General features: G+C 57.4%; 2 protein-coding genes across 9 annotated transcripts in view; one reads left to right on the top strand and one right to left on the bottom strand.

Moving 5' to 3' along the window:
- WDR93 (WD repeat domain 93) overlaps window positions 1-8,330 on the top strand; it is a 24,860-nt gene extending 16,530 nt beyond the window's left edge. The window contains exons 11-17 of one of the 2 annotated variants that reach the window (XM_045573415.1): window positions 9-128; window positions 1,320-1,533; window positions 3,445-3,508; window positions 3,668-3,824; window positions 4,593-4,773; window positions 8,106-8,212; window positions 8,263-8,330. In XM_045573415.1, the coding sequence (XP_045429371.1) occupies window positions 9-128; window positions 1,320-1,533; window positions 3,445-3,508; window positions 3,668-3,824; window positions 4,593-4,773; window positions 8,106-8,202 (833 nt within the window). In that variant the 3' untranslated portion in view covers window positions 8,203-8,212; window positions 8,263-8,330. Of the gene's footprint in view, window positions 1-8; window positions 129-752; window positions 863-1,319; window positions 1,534-3,444; window positions 3,509-3,667; window positions 3,825-4,592; window positions 4,774-8,105; window positions 8,213-8,262 lie in introns of those variants that run through there. The other variant, XM_045573416.1, reaches the window with a different exon arrangement.
- MESP1 (mesoderm posterior bHLH transcription factor 1) overlaps window positions 1-19,809 on the bottom strand; it is a 33,392-nt gene that overhangs the window by 5,341 nt on the left and 8,242 nt on the right. For 2 of the 7 annotated variants that reach the window (XR_006740117.1, XR_006740119.1), the window contains 3 exons: window positions 18,320-18,522; window positions 15,993-16,155; window positions 13,011-13,364 (listed from right to left, as the gene is read on the bottom strand). Coding sequence is in view for 2 of the 7 variants with exons in the window: in XM_045573418.1 (XP_045429374.1) it covers window positions 13,281-13,364; window positions 13,501-14,205 (789 nt within the window). In the remaining 5 variants the exon portion in view is untranslated. Of the gene's footprint in view, window positions 1-10,682; window positions 10,815-13,010; window positions 13,365-13,500; window positions 15,200-15,992; window positions 16,156-18,319; window positions 18,523-19,809 lie in introns of those variants that run through there. The other 5 variants (XR_006740116.1, XR_006740118.1, XR_006740115.1 and 2 more) reach the window with 4 other exon arrangements.

Genomic DNA, 19,809 nt, shown 5'->3' on the forward strand with positions numbered 1-19,809 from the left:
CCCGCCAGACCCCGAGGGCGTGTGGCCCTGCGCTGCACCCATTGTGGTGTCTCAGCTCACAGACTGCGGCGGCTACCTGGCGCTGGCCTGCGAGGACGGGGTGCTCACGCTGTGGGACCTGGCTGAAGGTGAGCCCCCCCCCCCCCGCCTCCTGCCCGGCCCCCTGGACGGCCCCGTCAGTTAGATCAGTTTGAGACCAGCAACCACTGTGGGTGGATGGATTCACCATTTCCCAGTCCCTTCCAACAGCTTGTTTCCATCCTCCTGGATACTGATAATCCTTCTAAGGGGGTACTCAGTAGGGGACCCCCGAAGGGGGAGCTCATTGCTTGATTTTTTTTAAATACATATTTTATTGATTTTTTTTTACAGAGAGGAAGGGAGAAGGAAAGAGATAGTTAGAAACATCAATGAGAGAGAAACATCGACGATCAGCTGCCTCTTGCACGCCCCCTGCCGGGGATGTGCCCGCAACCAAGGCACATGCCCTTGACCCGAATCGAACCTGGGACCCTTCAGTCCGCAGTCTGACGCTCTATCCACTGAGCCACACCGGTCCCGGCTAAAAATATATATATATATATATTTTTTTTTAATTGATTTTTTATAGAGAGGAAGAGAGAGGGATAGAGAGTTAGAAACATCAATGTGAGAGAGTCATCGACCAGCTGCCTCTTGCACACCTCCCACTGGGGATGTGCCCGCAACCAAGGTACGTGCCCTTGACCGGAATCGAACCCGGGACCTTTCAGTCCGCAGGCCGACGCTCTATCCATTGAGCCACACCGGTTTTGGCTGCCTGCTGTTCTTAAAGGCCCCTCGGATGTCAGTCAGCAGACAGCACTGAACACAACATGTGCGGATACTTCCCCTTCCCACGCGGTATCCGAGTGCCTGCTCTGGGCCCGGCCCGGTGCCAGATCCCAGAAGTCCCAGGGAGAGGGAGAGGGAGAGGGAGGGGGAGAGAGAGAAGCATCCACGATGAGAAAGAATCGCCCGCTGGCTGCCTCCTGCACACGCCCCACATTGGCGATCGAGCCCACAAAGCGGGCATGAGCCCCGATGGGGAATCGAACCGTGACCTCCTGGTTCATAGGTCAATGAAGAGAGAGAGGGAGAGAAACATCGATGATGAGAGAGAATCACTGATCGGCTGCCTCCTGCACTGGGGATGGAGCCCATAACCCAGGCCTGTGCCCTGACCGGGAATCGAACCGTGACCTCCTGGTTCCTGGGCCGACGCCTAACCACTGAGCCACACCGGCCGGGCCTTTTGTCCCCCTCTCTGCCCGGCACGCCCGGCCGGCCTCTCCCTCCAGGACTGTCGCTCGGGGTCATCGCTCTCCCCGAGGGGTGCTCCTGCCAGAGCATTCAGTTCCTGAAGGACTTCCGGGTCCACAAGGGCCGGAACGTGTACCCCGAGGGCGCCCTGAGGTCCCGGACGAGCTGCGTGGTGCTGTGCTCGGACACCTCCCTCCACCTGGTGACCGCCTCGGGGACCTGCGGCCCCACCCTCAGCACGCTGGTGGAGAGGTGGGCGGCGGCTCTGAGGGGAAGGCGGGGGAAGGATCTAGATGCCAGGGGATGGCAGCGAAGCGGCGACCGACCGACCGACCGACCGACCGCCTCCCAGGCCGGAGCCCGCCAGCCCCACAGACACTCCCTCTCTCCCCATGAGCGTCTCAGCATCACGGCTTCTGTATGGGGGAGGGTGTGTGTGTGTGTGTGTGTGTGTGTGCGCGCGCAACACGGGCCCGACATAATGGATGATGGCACACACAACCCCGTTTACCTCCCACAGGGCCAAGACGAGGGTCATTTCTGCCGAAAACAGCCTTGTATCCGTCTCCCCAGGGGTCCCTCTCTTTTTTTATTTTATAATATATTTTATTGATTTTTTTACAGAGAGGAAGAGAGAGGGAAAGAGTTAGCAACATGGATCAGCTGCCTCCTGCACACCCCCTACTGGGGATGTGCCCACCACCAAGGTACATGCCCTTGACCAGAATCGAACCCGGGACCTTTCAGTCCGCAGGTCAATGCTCTATCCACTGAGATAAACCAGTTTTGGCATCTCTTTTTTTTTATTTTTTAAAATCTATTTTTTATTGATTTCAGAGAGGAAGGGAGAGCGAGGGAGAGATAGAAGCATCAATGATGAGCAAGAATCCCCCACTGGCTGCCTCCTGCACACGCCCCACACTGGGGATCCAGCCCACAACCCGGGCATGAGCCCTGACCGGGAATCGAACCGTGACCTCCTGGTTCATAGGTCGATGCTCACCCACTGAGCCACGCCAGCCGGGTGGGCAAGGGAGTTGGTGTCAAACATCATGGCCAATTTTTTTTTTTTTTTTTTCTCAATCCACCACATCCTTTTCCTAAATTCCTCCCGTGGCTTTCCTTTAAGAATTAACCACACCCGTGGGCGTGTCCCCACCCAGCCTCTAGCTCACATGTGTCAAACACAAGGCCCGCGGGCCAAATCCGTCCCGCCAGGCCTTGCAATGTGGCCCGCACCGCGCTGTCATCACTGCACTCCGCTGCGTTTCCATCACAATGACAGTTTATGACTGTTCAGTAAACCATTCGGCCAGCGATTTAGGCTGGATTTTAGATTTTGGCCCCTTCTCTGATTGAGTTCGACACCCCTACTCTAGCTCTACATATGGAGGGAACATGTGAATGACAGCCAGTCTAAGCATCCTCCCTCTTACATTTTTTAAAATATTTTATTGATTTTTTATAGAGAGGAAGGGAGAGGGATAGAGAGCCAGAAACATCGATGAGAGAGAATCATCCATCAGCTGCCTCTTACACACCACCTACTGGGGATGTGCCCGCCACCGAGGTACATGCCCTTGACCGGAATCGAACCTGGGAACCTTCAGTCTGCAGGCCGACGCTCTATCCACTGAGCCACACCGGTCAGGATCCCACTTACATTTCGGTGCTATTTATTCTGGAACTTGCTCTGCCCCGGGGGCCGCCCTCAGCAGCAGGTCTCACTGGCCCCGCTGAGCCGTGTTCCCGTGCACACACACACCAGCTCTTACGCTTCTCCCACCAACGGAGACGTGCATGCTCCCAGTTCCTGCTGCTGTGAGGAGCCCCCGGCATCTCTCTTGATGCTTATGTGAAAGTTTATTCCAGCCATAACCGGTGTGACTCAGTAGATAGAGCATCGGCCTGCGGACTGAAAGGTCCCGGGTTCGATTCCGGTCAAGGGCACATACCTTGGTTGCGGGCACATCCCCAGTGGGGGGGGGGGGGCGCAGTGCGGGAGGCAGCTGATCGCTGTTTCTATCTCATCGATGTTTCTGACTCTCTCTCCCTCTCTGTAAAAAATCAATAAGATATATTTATTAAAAAAAAAAAAAGTTTATTGGGGATGGCCGCCTGGGAGAGCAGAGGGTGAGCGACCGTCCGTCCTGGTGCCCACAGGCCGGCCAAGCACCCGGAGGAGGCTCTCTGCGCCGTGGCCCCCGTCCCGGCCTTGCCTGGCATGGTAGGTCCCTCGTGCCCCTCACGCCTCCTCCGCTGTGCCGAGGCCATCCGGGGCTGGCAGACGAGTCACCGGGCGGCCGCTCTGGGGCGGGGGGAAGGCCGTGTCCTGCCCTGCTTCCCGAGGGCCCCCCGGCGAACCCCGTGCCCGTCCGCTGCCCAGGTGCTGACCTTCTCCAAGAACAGCTCGGTGCAGCTGCTGGACGTGGCCCGGCCCCACGTCGTCTGCGCCTTTGCGCCCCCCGAGCCCTACCACCTGGCGGCGCCCTGGAAGCCGGTGTTCGCCGTGTCTCTGCATCACCCCTTCTTCCTGCTCCGAGGTAGGAGAGGAGGGCCCCGGGGCGCGCCGCCCAGCCCGGGATCCTCCCGGCTGCTTCCCTGGCTTCCTCAGCCCCTTCCCGGAGCCCAGGGCGACCCCATCCAACCTGCTCCCCACTCTTTTTTTTTTTTATTCTTTTTTTTTTTAAATATATTTTATTAATTTTTTACAGAGAGGAAGAGAGAGGGATAGAAAGTTAGAAACATCGATGAGAGAGAAACATCTATCAGCTGCCTCCTGCACCCCCCCCCCCCACTGGGGATGTACCCGCAACCAAGGTACGTGCCCTTGACCGGAATCGAACCCGGGACCCTTCAGTCCACAGGCCGATGCTCTATCCACAGAACCAAATGGGGTTCGGCTATTTTTAAAATATATATATATATACTTTTATTGATTTTAGAGAGGAAGGGAGAGGGAGAGAGAGATACATCAATGACGAGAGAGAATCATTGATCGGCTGCCTCCTGCACGCCCCCCTACTGGGGACTGAGCCTGCAACCCGGGCATGTAACCATGACCTCCTCGTTCATAGATCGATGCTCAACCACTGAGCCACACTGGCCGGGCTGCTCCCCTCACTTTGTCCCCCACCACCACAGCCTGAGTCCTCCCCAGACACTCAGACGCCAGGCAGGCCTCCCTGGACCCCAGTTCCTCCAGACAAGTGGGCCCTGGGGCTCAGCCTGGATGACCCGGCCCCACAGGGTCCATAGAGACCCCAGAGAAGGTGACGCTGACACAGACACGCGCTCTCGTCTCCTCCCAGGGGATCATCCGGACGGGGACAGCGACACCCCGAGTTCCGTCTTCTACTTCAACTTCGACTCCTGCTCCCTCCTGGAGAACGTCTCCAAGCGCTGCCCTGTCCCCCAGGCGGCCCTGAACGCCGCGGGCTTCCGCCAGGCGCTGCCCCTGGAGAGGAGATGCGAGAGCCTGCTCCAGAGGAGGTGGGTCCCGGCCCTCACCCCGCCCGGGCCCGGCCTGGCCGGGAACAGGGAGCCTCGGTGTGAGGGCCAGACCCTTCGGGCGTCTGAACCCCCCCCCCCCCCCCCACCCCCGCGCGCACTCCGATTCCCCTCCCGTCGGCAGCAGCTCAGGCAGATGGGGGAGGAGGGCAGACAGGTTTTCCTTTTGCTCTCTGTCTCTCCCTCTCTCTTGCTCTTAAATATATTTTTATTTTATTTATTTTTTAATTTATATATATATTTTTTTAAAAAAATATATTTTATTGATTTTTCAGAGAGAGGAAGGGAGAGAAATAGAGAGCTAGAAACGTCGATGAGAGAGAGTCATGGACCAGCTGCCTCTTGCACACCCCCTACCGGGGATGTGTCCGCAACCAATGTACATGCCTTTGACCGGAATCGAACCTGGGACCTTTCAGCCCACAGACCGACGACGCTCTATCCACTGAGCCAAACCGGTTTCGGCTATTTTTATTGATTTCAGAGAGGAAGGGAGAAAGGAGAGAGAGATGGGAACATCAGTGATGAGAGAGAATTATTGGTTGTTTGCCTCCCGCACGCCCCCTACTGGGGATCGAGCCTGCGGCCCGGGCTTGTGCCCTGACCGGGAATGGAACCGCGACCTCCTGGTTCACAGGCCGATGCTCAACCACTGAGCCACACCGGCCGGGCTCCTTTTGCTTCCTTAACTTTATTTATTTATTATTATTGATTTTTAAAAATATATTTTATTGATTTTTTTACAGAGAGGAAGGGAGAGGGATAGAGAGTTAGAAACATCAATGAGAGAGAAGCATGGATCAGCTGCCTCTTGCACACCCCCTACTGGGGATGTGCCTGCAACCAAGGTCCATGCCCTTGACCGGAATCGAACCCGGGACCTTTCAGTGCGCAGGCCGACGCTCTATCCACTGAGCCAAACCGGTTTCGGCCCTACCCCGTTTTATCACGACAATTTTCAAACCCGCAGCAGCTTCGAAAACAATTTCCGCAAACACCCACCTACTCGCAACCCAGGTCTGTCGGCGACACGTTAACTCTCGTCGCGTATCACACATATCCGTGGACACCTATCTACTCCCGTCTTATTTTTTTTCTATTTATAGCTGGTGTCTGCAAGTTTCCATTGGCCCTAAAACTAGGTGAAACTTGAAGGCAAGATGGGTTGGTGTGGCAACAGAGTCAAAGTTGCGGGCCCGGGATAGTCTGTCCAAACTGCTTTTACCACATCCGCCCCGGGGGTTTCGCAAGCGGCAGGGTGGACCGAAGCCCGCCTCCCGGGGGCTCTCGGAGGGGCCAGTCGCTGCCAAGGGCGCCCCCCTCCCTCCTCCCGCTCCGCCCCCCGCCTGGCCTCTGCGCCGTCCGGCACCGTTTCCATCTGCTTCCCCTCCCCGCCTGCTCCGGCGTCTGCCATCTCCGACTGGGGCCAAGCATCTGACCGCAGAAGTTTCGGGACAGCAGGAAGCAGACAGAAACAGTCTGTCCCTGTCCCTTTAGTTCCCGTGGGGTACAGAACGCGGGCCAAGCACGGTCCAGGTTCCGCCACCCACCCCACTCCCCCAAGGCGGGCTTCTGGGCGACCCCACAGACCCCGAGCCCACAGGGCACACACAGGGCTTCCCTGGTGGGGGACCGGGCAGGCCCTGTGTGGCCCCGGGGCAACACCTCCCTCGGCTCCCGGAAGTCAAAGGCTTGGCAAGGGCCCGCAGGCGTCCTGTGCAGGTGAAATGACCATGAACATGCTCTCGTTTGTTCTTAAAACAAAACAAAAAAACACACACTAAAGCCTGAGCCGGTGTGGCTCAGTGGATAGAGCCGCGGCCTATGGACCAAAGGGTCCCCAGTTTGGTTCCCGGTGAGGGCTCATGCCCGGGTTGCAGGCTCAATCCCCAGGGTGAGGCGTGCAGGAGGCAGCCTGTCGATGATTCTCGCTCATCACTGATGTTTCTCTCTCTCTCTCTCACCCTCTCCCTTCTTCTCTGAAATCAATAATATATTTTTATTATCTTTTAAAAATATATATATATATATCTTAGTGATTTTTCACAGAGGAAGAGAGAAGGATAGAGAGCTAGAAACATCGATGAGAGAGACGTCGATCAGCTGCCTCCTGCACACCCCTCCACTGGGGATGCCCCCGCAACCAAGGTCCATGCCCTTGACCGGAATCGAACCCGGGACCCTTCAGTCCGCAGGCCGACGCTCTATCCACTGAGCCACACCGGTTTCGGCTCAATAACATATTTTAAAAAACTAAACGTAAGACAAGCACCAACCCTCCCTAACTTTCTGAAAAGCCCCACTCAGGCTCCTCATCTCCTCAGGGCACCCCGGGTGGCGGCCCCGGCCCCGCTCCCCCCTGCGTGTGACCTTCGTGGCGCTCGGACGCCTCCTGTCACAGTGCTCTCTCCCTCTGTCACCCCTTCCCCGGGGGCAGGGACGTGCTGCGTGCTCACCCTGGCCCGCCCGGCGCTGGCACCGGCGCCTGCCACTGGCCGGTGCTCAAGAAACGCTTGCGAAACGGCGTGTTGGCATCCCGGTGTGGGCAACGCGGGTCTGCGCCCACAGACCTCAGCGCCTGGGTTCGCCGTGCCCCCCCCTCCCCCCGTCACCCTCCACCTCACGCTTTGCAATGTCACCGCATTCCCCCAAAGGTGTGGCTCAGTGCTTGAGCATCGACCTATGACCCAGGAGGTCACGGTTCGACTCCCGATCAGGGCACAGGCCCGGGTTGCGAGCTCAATCCCCAGTGTGGGGCATGCAGGAGGCAGCCGATCAATGCTTCTCTCTCATCACTGATGTTTCTCTCTCCCTCCTCCCTTCCTCTCTGAAATTAATAATATATATATATATATATATATATATATATATATATATATATTTTTTTTTTTTTTTTTTTTTTTTTTTTTTTTTTTAAAGAAGTTTTGGGCCGAAACCGGTTTGGCTCAGTGGATAGAGCGTCGACCTGCAGACTGAGGGGTTCCGGGTTCAATTCCGGCCAAGGGCATGTACCTTGGCTGTGGGCACATCCCCAGTAGGGGATGTGCAAGAGGCAGCTGATCGATGATTCTCTCTCATCGATGTTTCTAGCTCTCTATCTCTCTCCCTTCCTCTCTGTAAAAACTTAATAAAATATATTTTTAAAAAATAAGAAATAAAAGGAGTTTCGGGTGCCAGCTGTGCACCAGGCCGGGTCCTGAGGGCACAGAGACGAAGCAGCCTTTGGAGCGTTCCTGATACGGGCACAGGTGGCCAAGGCCCGCCCGGGGACCGGGGCCGCGGCCCTAGCACGCCCTCCTCCTCTCTCCCCCCAGGTTCCAGAAGCTGGAGAACAAGGTGAAGGAGCAGGAGCACTGGGCGCGGCTGCGGAGGTACTCCATCCTTCTGCAGAGAGAGAACGTCCGGAAGTGACGGCTCCCGGGTCCTGGGGGAGGCGTGGGGGGCAGCAGGCGGGCTGGCTTCGCCCAGGAGGCCCCGAGGTGGAGAGACTCAAAGGGCGACAAAGGGCTGCGGCTCAGGAGGTCCGAGGGGCCTGCAAACTGCAGTCCGGGCCCCCCCCCCCGCACAGCCAGCAGGGGGAGAGGGACTATTTGGGGGGGTTTCAATCACTATGGATTTTCAGAGCCCGCAGGCAGACAGCTGTGTCCTCCAAATAAACAGTGATATTGTTTCCAGATTCCAGAATTATGTCTGTGTGTGTGTGGGGGGGGGTACAGCCCTTTGCACCCACCCAGTCCCAACCAAGCCAGGCCCAGGACAGTCCCTGCTGAATGACCAAGACACCAGCCCCCCCCCCCAGCTGCTGTGTGCCCCCCTTTTCCTCCACCCGCTTCTCTCCCCACTAACGTCATGGAACCGCCTTGGAGAGAGAGGTGACTGCTGGGGACACACAGGCGTGAGAGGCAGAGGTGCCAGGCGAGGTGGCAGGCAGGCACCGTGCCATGCTGCTGCCCCTTGCCTGCTGGCCCAGGACCCGGGAGGCACAGGAGAGGGGCAAAGGGGCACCTTTCTCTTCTCTGAGAAACTGGCCTTCCCAGGAAAGCTGGATTCAGGGTGCCCACAGCGCAAGGGCTACGCCCGGCTCTCTGAGGACACCATGTGGTGCCTCTGAGAACTGCAGGGGTTCAGGAGTCCCAGTCTCCCCGTGATAATCTGCCCACTGACTGCAAGCAGGTTGGTTTTTAAAAAATATACATATTTGTATTTATTTCAGAGAGCAAGAGAGAAATAGGACATTAATAATGAGAGAGAATCATCAACCAGCTGCTTCCTGCACGTCCCCTACTAGGGATGTGCCCGCCACCAAGGTACATGCCCTTGACCAGAATCGAACCCGGGACCCTTCAGTCCACAGGCTGATGCTCTATCCACTGAGCCACACCGGTTTCGGCTAAAAATATATATATATTTTTTAAAAAACAGCAACACTGGCCCATCCAGCACCAGCATCTACACGGCACAGCTGTCCCAGCGGAAACATGGGGTCAACACTCAGAAGCACGTTGCCTGCCCATGTGCACCAGGACCTTTATTTTACACCCGATACACACGTAGGCATGCACGCACGCACACTTGCCCGCCAGGGCTGTGCCAAAGACCGGATTCGGCATCTACCTCCCATCCTCCTCCCCACCCCAAACGCCACGTACTGCTTTGGTGAAAAATCCCATAACCTTCCTCATCCTGATCTGTGAAATAGCGCACCTCATCTGCCTCCCCCCCTCTCCCCGCCCCCCCCCCCCCGCCGGCTCTGAGGCTAAAAGGACTTGAAATTAGAATGAGCCGGTGGTTCCATGTCCCACGCACAGCACCTGGCTTCTCCGTCACGTGAGTTGGAACCCGTCAGGCTGCGCACGCGCTGTGAGGTGGTGACCAGAGTCAGCAGGCGGGCTGGGCGGCGCCCGTGCTGATGCTGCCTCTGTCTCTGTCTCTGTCTGTCTCTCTCTCTCTCTCTCTCTCTCTCTCTCTCTCTCTCACCGTCCAGACCAGGGCACCCTCCCAGGGCCGTGGTGAGTGAGCCGAGCCGCCAGCCAGCTCTCTGTCCTTGAGACAGGCTGGTGCCCCTGGGAGTAAACACAAGCTCTGGAGCAGGCATCTTCAAACTACGGCCCGCGGGCCACATGCGGCCCCGCAGAGGAGTCTGATCCGGCCTGCCAGGTTTTTTGGGCAGTGAGCGCAGCCGAGGTGTTACAGTAGGAATTAGTAGTTCATATAGTCCGGCCCTCCAGTTCTCTGAGGGACCGTGATCTGGCCCCCACTTTAAAAAGTTTGAGGACGCCTGCTCTGGAGTCACATCTGGGGCCCAATCCCAAGGCCATCACTGAACATCTGTGTCAGCATGATATCAGATAGCCTCTTTTTTTATATAATATATTTTATTGATTTTTTACAGAGAGGAAGGGAGAGAGAGAGTTAGAAACATCAATGAGAGAGAGTCATCGATCAGCTGCCTCTTGCACACCCTCTCCTGGGGATATGCCCGCAACCAAGGTCCATGCCCTTGACCGGAATCGAACCTGGGACTTTTAAGTCCGCAGACAGACGCTCTATCCACTGAGCCAAACTGGTTTCAGCTCTTACTGTACTTTTTTAAAGGCTATTTATTTACTTAATGTATATATATATATATTTTTAATTGATTTTTTACAGAGAGGAAGAGAGAAGGATAGAGAGTTAGAAACATCGATGAGAGAGAATCATCGATCAGCTGCCTCCTGCACACCCTCTACTGGGGATGTGCCCGAAACCAAGAATCAAACCTGGGACCCTTGAGTCCGTAGGCCGACGCTCTATCCACTGAGCCACACTGGTTTCGGCAACATGGCCCTTTAGCTAGGGCTCCCCTCGCAGATGAGCTGAGCAATGAGAGCGTGTGACCACGGCTCGCCTACCTGGGCACACTGGTGACTGTCCTGTCCCTCTGATCAGGCATCGGGGCTTCCTTCTGCCGGTTCCGGGCGGCTGGCCCAGGAAGGGGTGGGGAGGATGAGCGGTGGGAGGCGATCCGTCTCATTAGCAGAGCCCTGTTAATGAGAGCCACACTCAGGCGCTAATAAGCGGCGGGAGGCCCCCAGCGCCCCTCGGGGGCGGCAGAGGCCCTCGGCGGGGGAGGGGCCAGCCAACAAGCCCCACTTAGCTGTGAAAAGACTTGCTAATAACTTTAATTCCCCCTCCTGCCCAGCGGGGCCTTTGCCATGCAAATAGACTTTCTAAACCGGGTAAGGATCCTATAGAAAATGTCCCCACCTTCCACCCAGCTTAGGGTCCTGGGAGGGGAGAGTGATTGTGGGGTGGAGGTGAGGGAAAGGGGGTCTCACCCCCCACCACAGCAGGGCAGGGCCTTTGCTTTGGGATCCCGCTCTCTGAAGACACCCCCTGAAATGCAGGACAGGGACCCCCGCACCCCACTGTGAATGACTGCCTGCCTCCGGTGGCCTGAGCCGGAGCAAGACAAACCCATGGACACCAACAGGTCAACAAACTGTGGTCTCTATAAACACAACGGGATTTGTATTTATACAAATCTAGGGCCGTGGTCGGCAAACGGCGGCTCGCGAGCCACACGCGGCTCTCTGGCCCCTTGCGTGTGGCTCTTCCACAAAATACCACGGCCTTCGCGAGTCTGTGCTGAAGAAGTTGCGCGAGAAGATGTTTAAGTTTAGAAAATGGGGCCCTCCAAAGACATTCCAATCGTCGTGCTGTGGATAGTTGGCTCTGTGGACGAATGAGTTTGCCGACCACTGGTCCTAAGGAGGGAGACGCAGAAAACGGGGGGGGGGGGGGGGACCTTGGACACCGCACGCTAAGTGAAAAAAGCCAGACAGAACAGGTCCCATATCCTACGGGCCACTCATATGAAATGTTCAGAACAGGCAACTCTATAGACAGGAAGTAGAGGCTGAGCTGGGCTGGGGTGCAGCAGAATAGAGGGGAGTGACTGCTCATGGATACAGGTTTTTGTTTTGATTGAATTTATTGGGGTGGCACTGGCTAATAAAATCATACAGGTTTCACAGTTCCCTTCTGGGAGGGGGTGTGATGAAATGTTCTAAAATCAGTGATGATAGCATGATAGCCCTAGCCGGTTTGGCTCAGTGGATAGAGCATCAGCCTGCGGACTGAAAGGTCCCGGGTTCGATTCCCGACAAGGGCATGTACCTTGGTTGCGGGCACATCCCCAGTAGGGGGTGTGCAAGAGGCAGCTGATCAGTGATTCTCTCTCATCATTGATGTTTCTACCTTTCTCTTCTTCTCCCTAATCAATAAAAAAATATATTTTTAACAAATTAGTGGTGATGGCTGTATAACTCCCTATTTTAAAATCATTCTAATATACTTTAAGGGGTGAACTTTTTATGGCTCGCAAATTACATCTCATTAAAGAGCTTATGAAAAGCAAATACCAAGTCCTGTGTTTCAAAGAAGGCTGAGGGGGTGCAGGGGAGAGATAGATGTCCAGAGGGCTGAGGGACCCTTGGACAGACGCTCTGTCCCTTGTCCACCTCACCTGCCAGGGCTGACTGCTCACCGGACCCCCCTGGCCCAGGCCAGGCTCCTGGCCTCAAGCCTCCCCCCACACACACACCCCTTCCCTAATCTGAGTCCAGCTAACGTGGACAGGGGTGAATGCAGTTAGATGGGCCTGGCTTCAGCCTAGGCCACTGGGGGGTCAAGGTTCCATAAACTCAGGATTGGCTCGCCGTTATTTTGTCCCTAAGCCACGTGGGAGTGAAGGAAGATGGGAAAACCCCAGAGTCCAGGATGCTCCAGCACAAGGGGGATATAGGGCTGGGACATGGGAAATGGCCTCCTGGAGCCAGTGTCCCCCAAGTCCCGGAATGAATGGAGCTGACAAAATCCTAGCAGCGCTGGAGGGTTGACCCTGAGTCTAGGCTTCTGCAAAGTGGTTACTTTGGTATAAAATGTGTAAAGGACCCGATGCAGTAAGCACTCATGGATGGAGGTGTATAATCTAGAGATCCTTGGGTTTATGCCAGCCCCCTCCCCCTCCCCCAGGTTCAAAGAAAAGATGGACAGATTCATTTCCTCCCACTTTCCCGGATGAAGCGCCTGCCAGTTGGAGGCTGACCCGACCGTCTGAACAAGAGGTGCTGGGGGCAAGGAAGAGGAGTCTGGCCTACAAGAAACCCAGCTCTCCTATGCGCTCTGGAGGAGAGGGCGGGAGCTTTGCATCCACGTAAAAAAAAAAAAAAAAGAAATTGCCAACTGACACCAGCACAGTTTATTCACAAATAAATAAATAGACCCTAGGCACAGCCTCCCGCCTGCCTCAAGGCGTCCTCTGCGGGTCCCATCGCGGCAGGGGCTGGGGAAGGTCGTCGGGGCGGGACAGGCTCTCACCCGCAGGCATGCCCTTGCCAGCCTGGCCGCCGCCCTCCGCCGCGGGAGGGGCCTGGACGGGGCGCCCTCCGAAGGTGCACAGACCGCGGTGCTCACGGTAGACAGGCCGCCGGCTGGCCGCCGCCACGTCAACTGCTCAGGCCGGGGGGCCACTCCAGGGGCGAGGCGGGCATCCAGGCCTCCAGCTGGGCCAGCACGTGGCCAGGGAAGAGCTGTGGGGGGAGAGGGGACGGCGTGACCCTCAGAGGACCCTGACCCGGCTTGGAGGCTCCGGAGAGCCAGCGGGGGGGCCGGGCTGCGCGGACACGGAGGGGCGCCCACACGACGGCGGGGACAGGAGACACTAACCGGAGACGAGGGCCCCGGCTGCACCGCAAACCCTTCGGGGCGCGCTGCCTCCTCGTACAGCGCGGGCGCGGGCACCTCCGCGGCTCCAGGACCGGCGGGCGCGGGCCCCCAAGACCCCACGGCGGGGGCGGCGGCGCCCAGGCCGTGCGCATGCGCGTGCGTCTCCGCGTGCGCGTGCGCAGAGCCGCCGTCGGGGCAGAGCGGGCAGCCCCGACGGGCCGCCGCGTCGCCGCTGCTGCTGCTCCGGGGCCGCGGGCGCCGGCACCGCCGCAGGCTGTCCTCGCTGAGGCCCAGCACGGCCGACAGGTGGGCGATGTAGCGGATGGCCAGGCGCAGCGTCTCGATCTTGGTGAGGCTCTGGCCGGCGGGCGCCACGGACGGCGGCAGGAAGCGGCGCAGCTCGTGCAGCGCGCGGGCCAGCGTGCGCATGCGCAGCTTCTCGCGCTCGCTGGCGCTCTGCCGCTGCCCGCCGCCCAGGCGGCCGCCGCGCCTCCCGGCTCGAGGGCCGCGCGGGGCCGTGCGGGCGCCGGGGCGCCGGGGGCTGGGCGCGGGGCTGCCGGCCGGGGCGCTGCCCCAGGAGCTCGGGGAGGATGCCGGGGAGCAGCAGCAGCGGCCCCGATCGGCGGGCGGAGGAGGCTGAGCGGCGCCCCAGCCCGCGGGGAAGATCCAGGGCTCGGAGAGCGCGGGGCACAGGGGCTGGGCCATAGCAGCAGCAGCAGCAGCAGCAGCAGCAGCAGCAGCAGCAGCAGCAGCGGCGCGGTCTCGGGAGGGAAGGCGGCCGGCGACCTTTTTATCCCCTAGGCGAGCGCTCTATCCGGAGCCCGAGGTGTGAAGTGGCCCCTTCCAGGCTCCATCAGCACTTCAAAGCGGCTCGAGGCCCGGGGGGGCGGGGCCCGAACCTTTGAACCGACGGGGGGGCCCGCGAAGGTGCTGGCCGCTTGGCTGCACCAGGTTGGCCCCACCTGAGCCATAGCTGGGCACCAGTTCCTGCCCCTCGGGCCTCCTGCCTGCGCCCAGCCCTGGGTGTTGGGCCAGCTCAGCGGGGAAAAGGAAGCAGGATCACAGGCCTGGAAGCCCAGGACCTAGATCTCGGGCTGTCTTCACCTGTTGGGGACCTTATGCAAAGAAATGAATTTTCTTGCACCTTTGTTGCCGATTTGTATAATGGGACCCTAGGGGCCTGCTGCATCCAGGTCTGCACCAGCGAGGGCCTGGGAGTGAGGCCCCGATTCCTGCTGGAGGTGAGGGGAACAGCAATCCATTCCTCCTCCAAGGCTGGTGGTCTGGATGCTCCAAGCTGGCTGCATCTGGTCAGGTTGCTGGACCATCTGGGCTGAGGGAGGGGTGAGCCTGTGGCCCTGCAGGACACCCTTAGCCTGAGAGCCTTGGGGTTTGGCCTGTTGTCCCCTCTGGCTGGTGTCACTCTGGGGCAGGTGTGACAAGCTTTGCCGTGGAAATGACACATCAAAAAACATCTTATATCTGACACAATCCCATACCCCGTCACAATAAAACATCTCAGCAAACGAGGCATAGAGGGGAACTTTCTCAACCGGCTAAAAGGCATCTACAGCCCTAGCTGGGTTTGCTCAGTGGATAGAGCCTCGGCCTGCAGACAGAAGCATCCTGGGTTCGATTCGGGTCAAGGGCACATGCCCGGGGTTGCAGGCTCGATCCTCAGTGGGATGCATGCAGGAAGCAGCTGATCAATGATTCCTACCATTGATATTTCAATCTCTCCCTCTCTGAAACCAATAAAAACATCTAAAAACGAAAACCCAAAAAACAAAAGGCATCTACAAAGAACATACAGCTGACATCACATTAAATAGTGAAAGACTGGCCGGAACCGGTTTGGCTAGTGGATAGAGCGTCGGCCTGTGGACTGAAGGGTCCCGGGTTCGATTCCAGTCAAGGGCATGTACCTTGGTTGTGGGCACATCCTCAGTAGGGGGTGTGCAAGAGGCAGCTGATCGATGATTCTCTCTCATAGATGTTTCTAACTATCCCTCTCTCTTCCTCTCTGTAAAAAATAAATAAATAAATAAAATATATTTTAAACATAAATAAATAAATAGTGAAAGACTGAAAGCTTTTCCCCTAATAGTGAGAAAAGGATGTCTGATCCTACCCACACCTATTCAGCACCTTCCTGGGGGGTCTGGCTTGTGCAATAAGAAAAAAACAAGCCCTAGCCGGTTTGGTTCAGGGGATAGAGCCTTGGCCTGTGGACTTAAGGGTCCCGGGTTCGATTCTGGCCAAGGGCGCATGCCCGGATTTCGGCTCGAACCCCAGTAGGGGGTGTGCAGGAGGCAACCGATCAATGATTCTCTCTCATCATTGATGTTTCTATCTCTCCCTTCCTCTCTGAAATCAATAAAGAAATATATTTTAAAAAACACAGAAAAAATGAAAGGCAAGATGGTCTGTATTTACAGACAACAGGACTGTCACACAGAAGATCTCACAGAGGATTTATCTATATGGCCTACCTGACCGCTCGGGCTGGCGTCAGCACCTGTCCTAACAGCTGCTTCATTCATGATGCCCTCCAGCCGGGCTGGGCCGCTCTTGGTGCCTGGCTTCATGTCTTTGAGAAAAGATCTACTGTTTGCATCCTCCACGGCTTCCAGCCTCAGGGGACTGGAGGGTGAGCTGGCAGGAAAGAAAGAAAACCAGCTTGGAACCTTCTCCCCTGGCATCTCAGCCCACCGCTGCCCTCCCCTTGTCTTTGTCTATGCAATGACCTCCTCTGGCAGCTTCTGTAACCCACGCTGGCAGTCTGTCTCAGAATGCTTGTGCCCAGTCACAGCCAGGAGAGGCAGTGCCAACCTGCCTGGGGGCACAGGGCAGGCCCCATATACTCCCAAGGAGAGCCTGGCCCCTCAGCCTGCAGCCGTCAGCAGGGTCTGCCCTCCTGGACTGGACTGATGGATGCCTTCTCTCTCTCTTTCTCTCTTTTAAAATCAGTAAAAAAATATATTTTTTAAAGTTTTTTAACTCTCTAAAATGGTTGTGACACCTATGGTCCTTTTTTTCTTTAATTTTTCTTTTATTGATTTTTTTACAGAGAGGAAGGAAGAGGGATAGAGAGCCGAGGTACAGGTCCTTGACTGGAATCGAACCTGGGACCTTTCAGTCTGCAGGCTGACGCTCCATCCACTGAGTCAAACCGGTTTTGGCCTAGTCCTACTTTCCAAACTGTTCTTCATTCATATATGCACACAGAAACATGTAGTCACAGAAAACTCACACATGGTAACCTGTGAAAGTCTTATTCTGTTAGTAAATTATAAATATAGAATGATAATAATAATAATAATAATAATAAAAAGACCCAGGGGTGAGTGTGGAGACGAAGAGCCCCCCAAATGGCATGCAAGAGGCAGGGTCGCTGAAACCGGTTTGGCTCAGTGGATAGAGCGTCAGCCTGCGGACTGAAGGGTCCCCGGTTCGATTCCGGTCAAGGGCATGTACCTTGGTTGTGGGCACATCTCCAGTGGGGGGTGTGCAAGAGGCAGCTGATCGATGATTCTCTCTCATTGATGTTTCTAACTTTTTCTCTTCCTCTCTGTAAAAAAATCAATAAAAAAAAGAGGCAGTGCCTTCAGCCCTAAATGCTAACAAACTGGAGATGCTACGTGGGAGACCCTCCCTCTTCTGCTGCCCCTGGAGTCTCTGGGCCCAGACTGTGGTCAGTCGGCCTGATGGAGCCCAGTGGGGGCACAGGAGGGACCCCCAATCTGGAGCCAGCCCCCGTCTTCCCTTCCCCATGCCTGTCACCTTTGATGTCCTTATCGCCAGCCAGCTCTGGTGGGTTCATTTGGGCGCTGCCCGAGTTAATGAGTTCTCCGGGCGGCAGGGCCCACACGCCCCCCCGCTGGGGTGAGGACTTCACACCTCGGGGGGCCTGTGTTTTGACAAGTGCCTGGCCCGGTGGCTCCCGCTCCCCTGCCCGAGCCTGCCCTCGCTCCCCAAAGTGTAAGGCTGGGAAATGAGGTCTGGGGGCAGCCCCACTGAGCAGAGGTGAGAGTTCGGTGGGGTGGGGGGCAGGACGGGGCAGCACCCCCATAGGCCTCGGCCTTCCTGCTAGGAACCAGCCGGTCTCTCAGGCCGAGCGGGATCTGGGGCGCTGCCCCCTCTCCCATCTCCCAGCATCAGCGCCATCGTCTCCCCGGCAGCCCCCTGACATGCGGGTGCTAATCAGAGGTGCGATGTCGACCTGCCCCTGGCTGCCCTTCATTCCTGTCCCGGCTGGAGCCGGAGCCCCGGGGGAAGGAAGCAGGCGCCCCCTGGGAAGCTCCTAATTTGGGGGTCCCCTACTGCCAGGGACCCTCCAGCCTTACCGCTTATGAAGCCCCCTCCTTCAGACAGCCTAGGATGGTGGTCTGTAAACTCATTAGTCAACAGAGCCAAATAGCAACAGGACGGCTGACATTTCTTTGGAGAGCCGAAAACCGACTTCTGCGCATGGGCCGCAAGTTTCAATTGCACTGTGCGTGGTATTTTGTGGAAGAGCCACACTCAAGGGGCCAAAGAGCCGCAGGTGGCTCTCGAGCCGCGGTTTGCCGACCACTGGCCTAGGACACCCTCTGGAGTGTGGACAGCGTGAGCCAGGTCCTATGTCCTACCCGTGTCACTCCCTGTCTGTCTGACCCCAGCTCCTGCTTCTGTGCCTCGGGGGTGTGTGTGTGTGGGGGGGCGCCCACTGTGGCCAGGATCCAATCACACCCCCCAGACATGCTTCGTGCAGCACCCATGTGCCTGAGCTCGGCTGGGTCACGGCTCACAGCCGTGCTGAGACGCAGGTGCTACTGACTCGGTTGAGGAGGCGACCGAGTGGCGAGAGGCTGCCCCCGTCACGTGGCTACAGAGCGGGGGTCCATCCGGCTCTGTCTGGGGCCACCTCTGAGTCTGGGGTCTCCATGGCTCCTTTCCTCCAGGGGGGCTGCCCTGAGAGCGAGGGTGCCAGGCGGGGTGGTGCCCTCAAGCCGCCCGGATGCCGCTCCGTGCCAAAGGGGCCTGTGGACAGGAGGAAGAGAGAGGTGTCCAGGCCCACCCTGGGCCTCCGGCACCAGAGCCCGAGGACGGAGCCAGACAGTCCCGGTCTGAAGAGTAAAGTCTCCCAGACTTTATTTTTTTTAAATGTATTTTATTGAGTTTTTACAGAGAGGAAGAGAAAGGGATAGAGAGCTAGAAATATCGATGAGAGAGAAACATCAATCAGCTGCCTCTCCCACAACCCCTACTGGGGATGTGCCTGCATGCCCTTGACCGGAATCGAACCCGGGACCCCTCAGTCTGCAGGCCTACGCTCTATCCGCTGAGCCACACTGGTTTCGGCAGGCCTCCCAGACTTCAGTGAGGCTCCCCCCAGCGCAGAGCGGGGAAGAGGCCCCGGAGTGCCTGTCCCCCCGCCCCCACCCATGGGTCCAAAGCAGATGCATGAGGATGAGCTTAGGCTGGAGGGGGGCTGAGGCCGCCTGGAGCCCAGAGCAGTCAGAGGGCCCAGCACGAGACTCCCAGCTCCTCCTCCTCCTCCTCCTCCTCCTCCTCCTTCCCCAGCAGCCTCCCCGCTCCAGCCCGAGGCTCCCAGGAAGCCCCCTTCCAACTGGGATCGCCCCCTCGCCTCACACCTCTGGCTCCCGGAGCCACTGAGCTGGCGGGCCATATGGAATAGATTATTCTGGAAGCACGATAATCTGATTATCCTGGCCGTGGATCAGCTGGATATGCAGCCAGCGGGAGTCACAGGAGGCCGAGGGGTGATGAGGAGGGAGGGGGTGGGAAGAAAGGGGAGAGATTAAGGATCAAGAGGAGCGCTGGGAGCCGGCTGAGAACAGGCCCAGCAGACCCTGCCTCTGCCCTTGCGGGGGGGTGGAGGGGGGTGTCACACGCTGCTCCTTTGCTTCATCCGGGTACACGGAGGGGGAATCTGAGCTTTGCAGTGAAAGGTGGGGAAACTGAGGCATGAAGTAGCCTCCGTTTCTCCGACTGTAAAATGCAGCAGGGCCTCCCGAGTGCCTGCCCAGATGTGCTGGGAGCTCTGCACGTTTGGTGAGAAAGTGTTGGTCTCAGTCTCAGGCCACAGTGCGCACCTGGAGTCACGCACACAGCACACAGTACACAGCAGGGATTGGTGTACAGCACATGTGTCAAACACAAGGCCCGCGGGCCAAATCCGTCCCGCCAGGCCTTGCAATGTGGCCCGCACCGCGCTGTCATCACTGCACTCCGCTGCGTTTCCATCACAATGACAGTTTATGACTGTTCAGTAAACCATTCGGCCCGCGATTTAGGCTGGATTTT

Source organism: Pipistrellus kuhlii, unplaced genomic scaffold (genome assembly GCF_014108245.1).
Source record: "Pipistrellus kuhlii isolate mPipKuh1 unplaced genomic scaffold, mPipKuh1.p scaffold_m20_p_50, whole genome shotgun sequence".
NCBI classification, from domain to species: Eukaryota; Metazoa; Chordata; class Mammalia; order Chiroptera; family Vespertilionidae; genus Pipistrellus; species Pipistrellus kuhlii.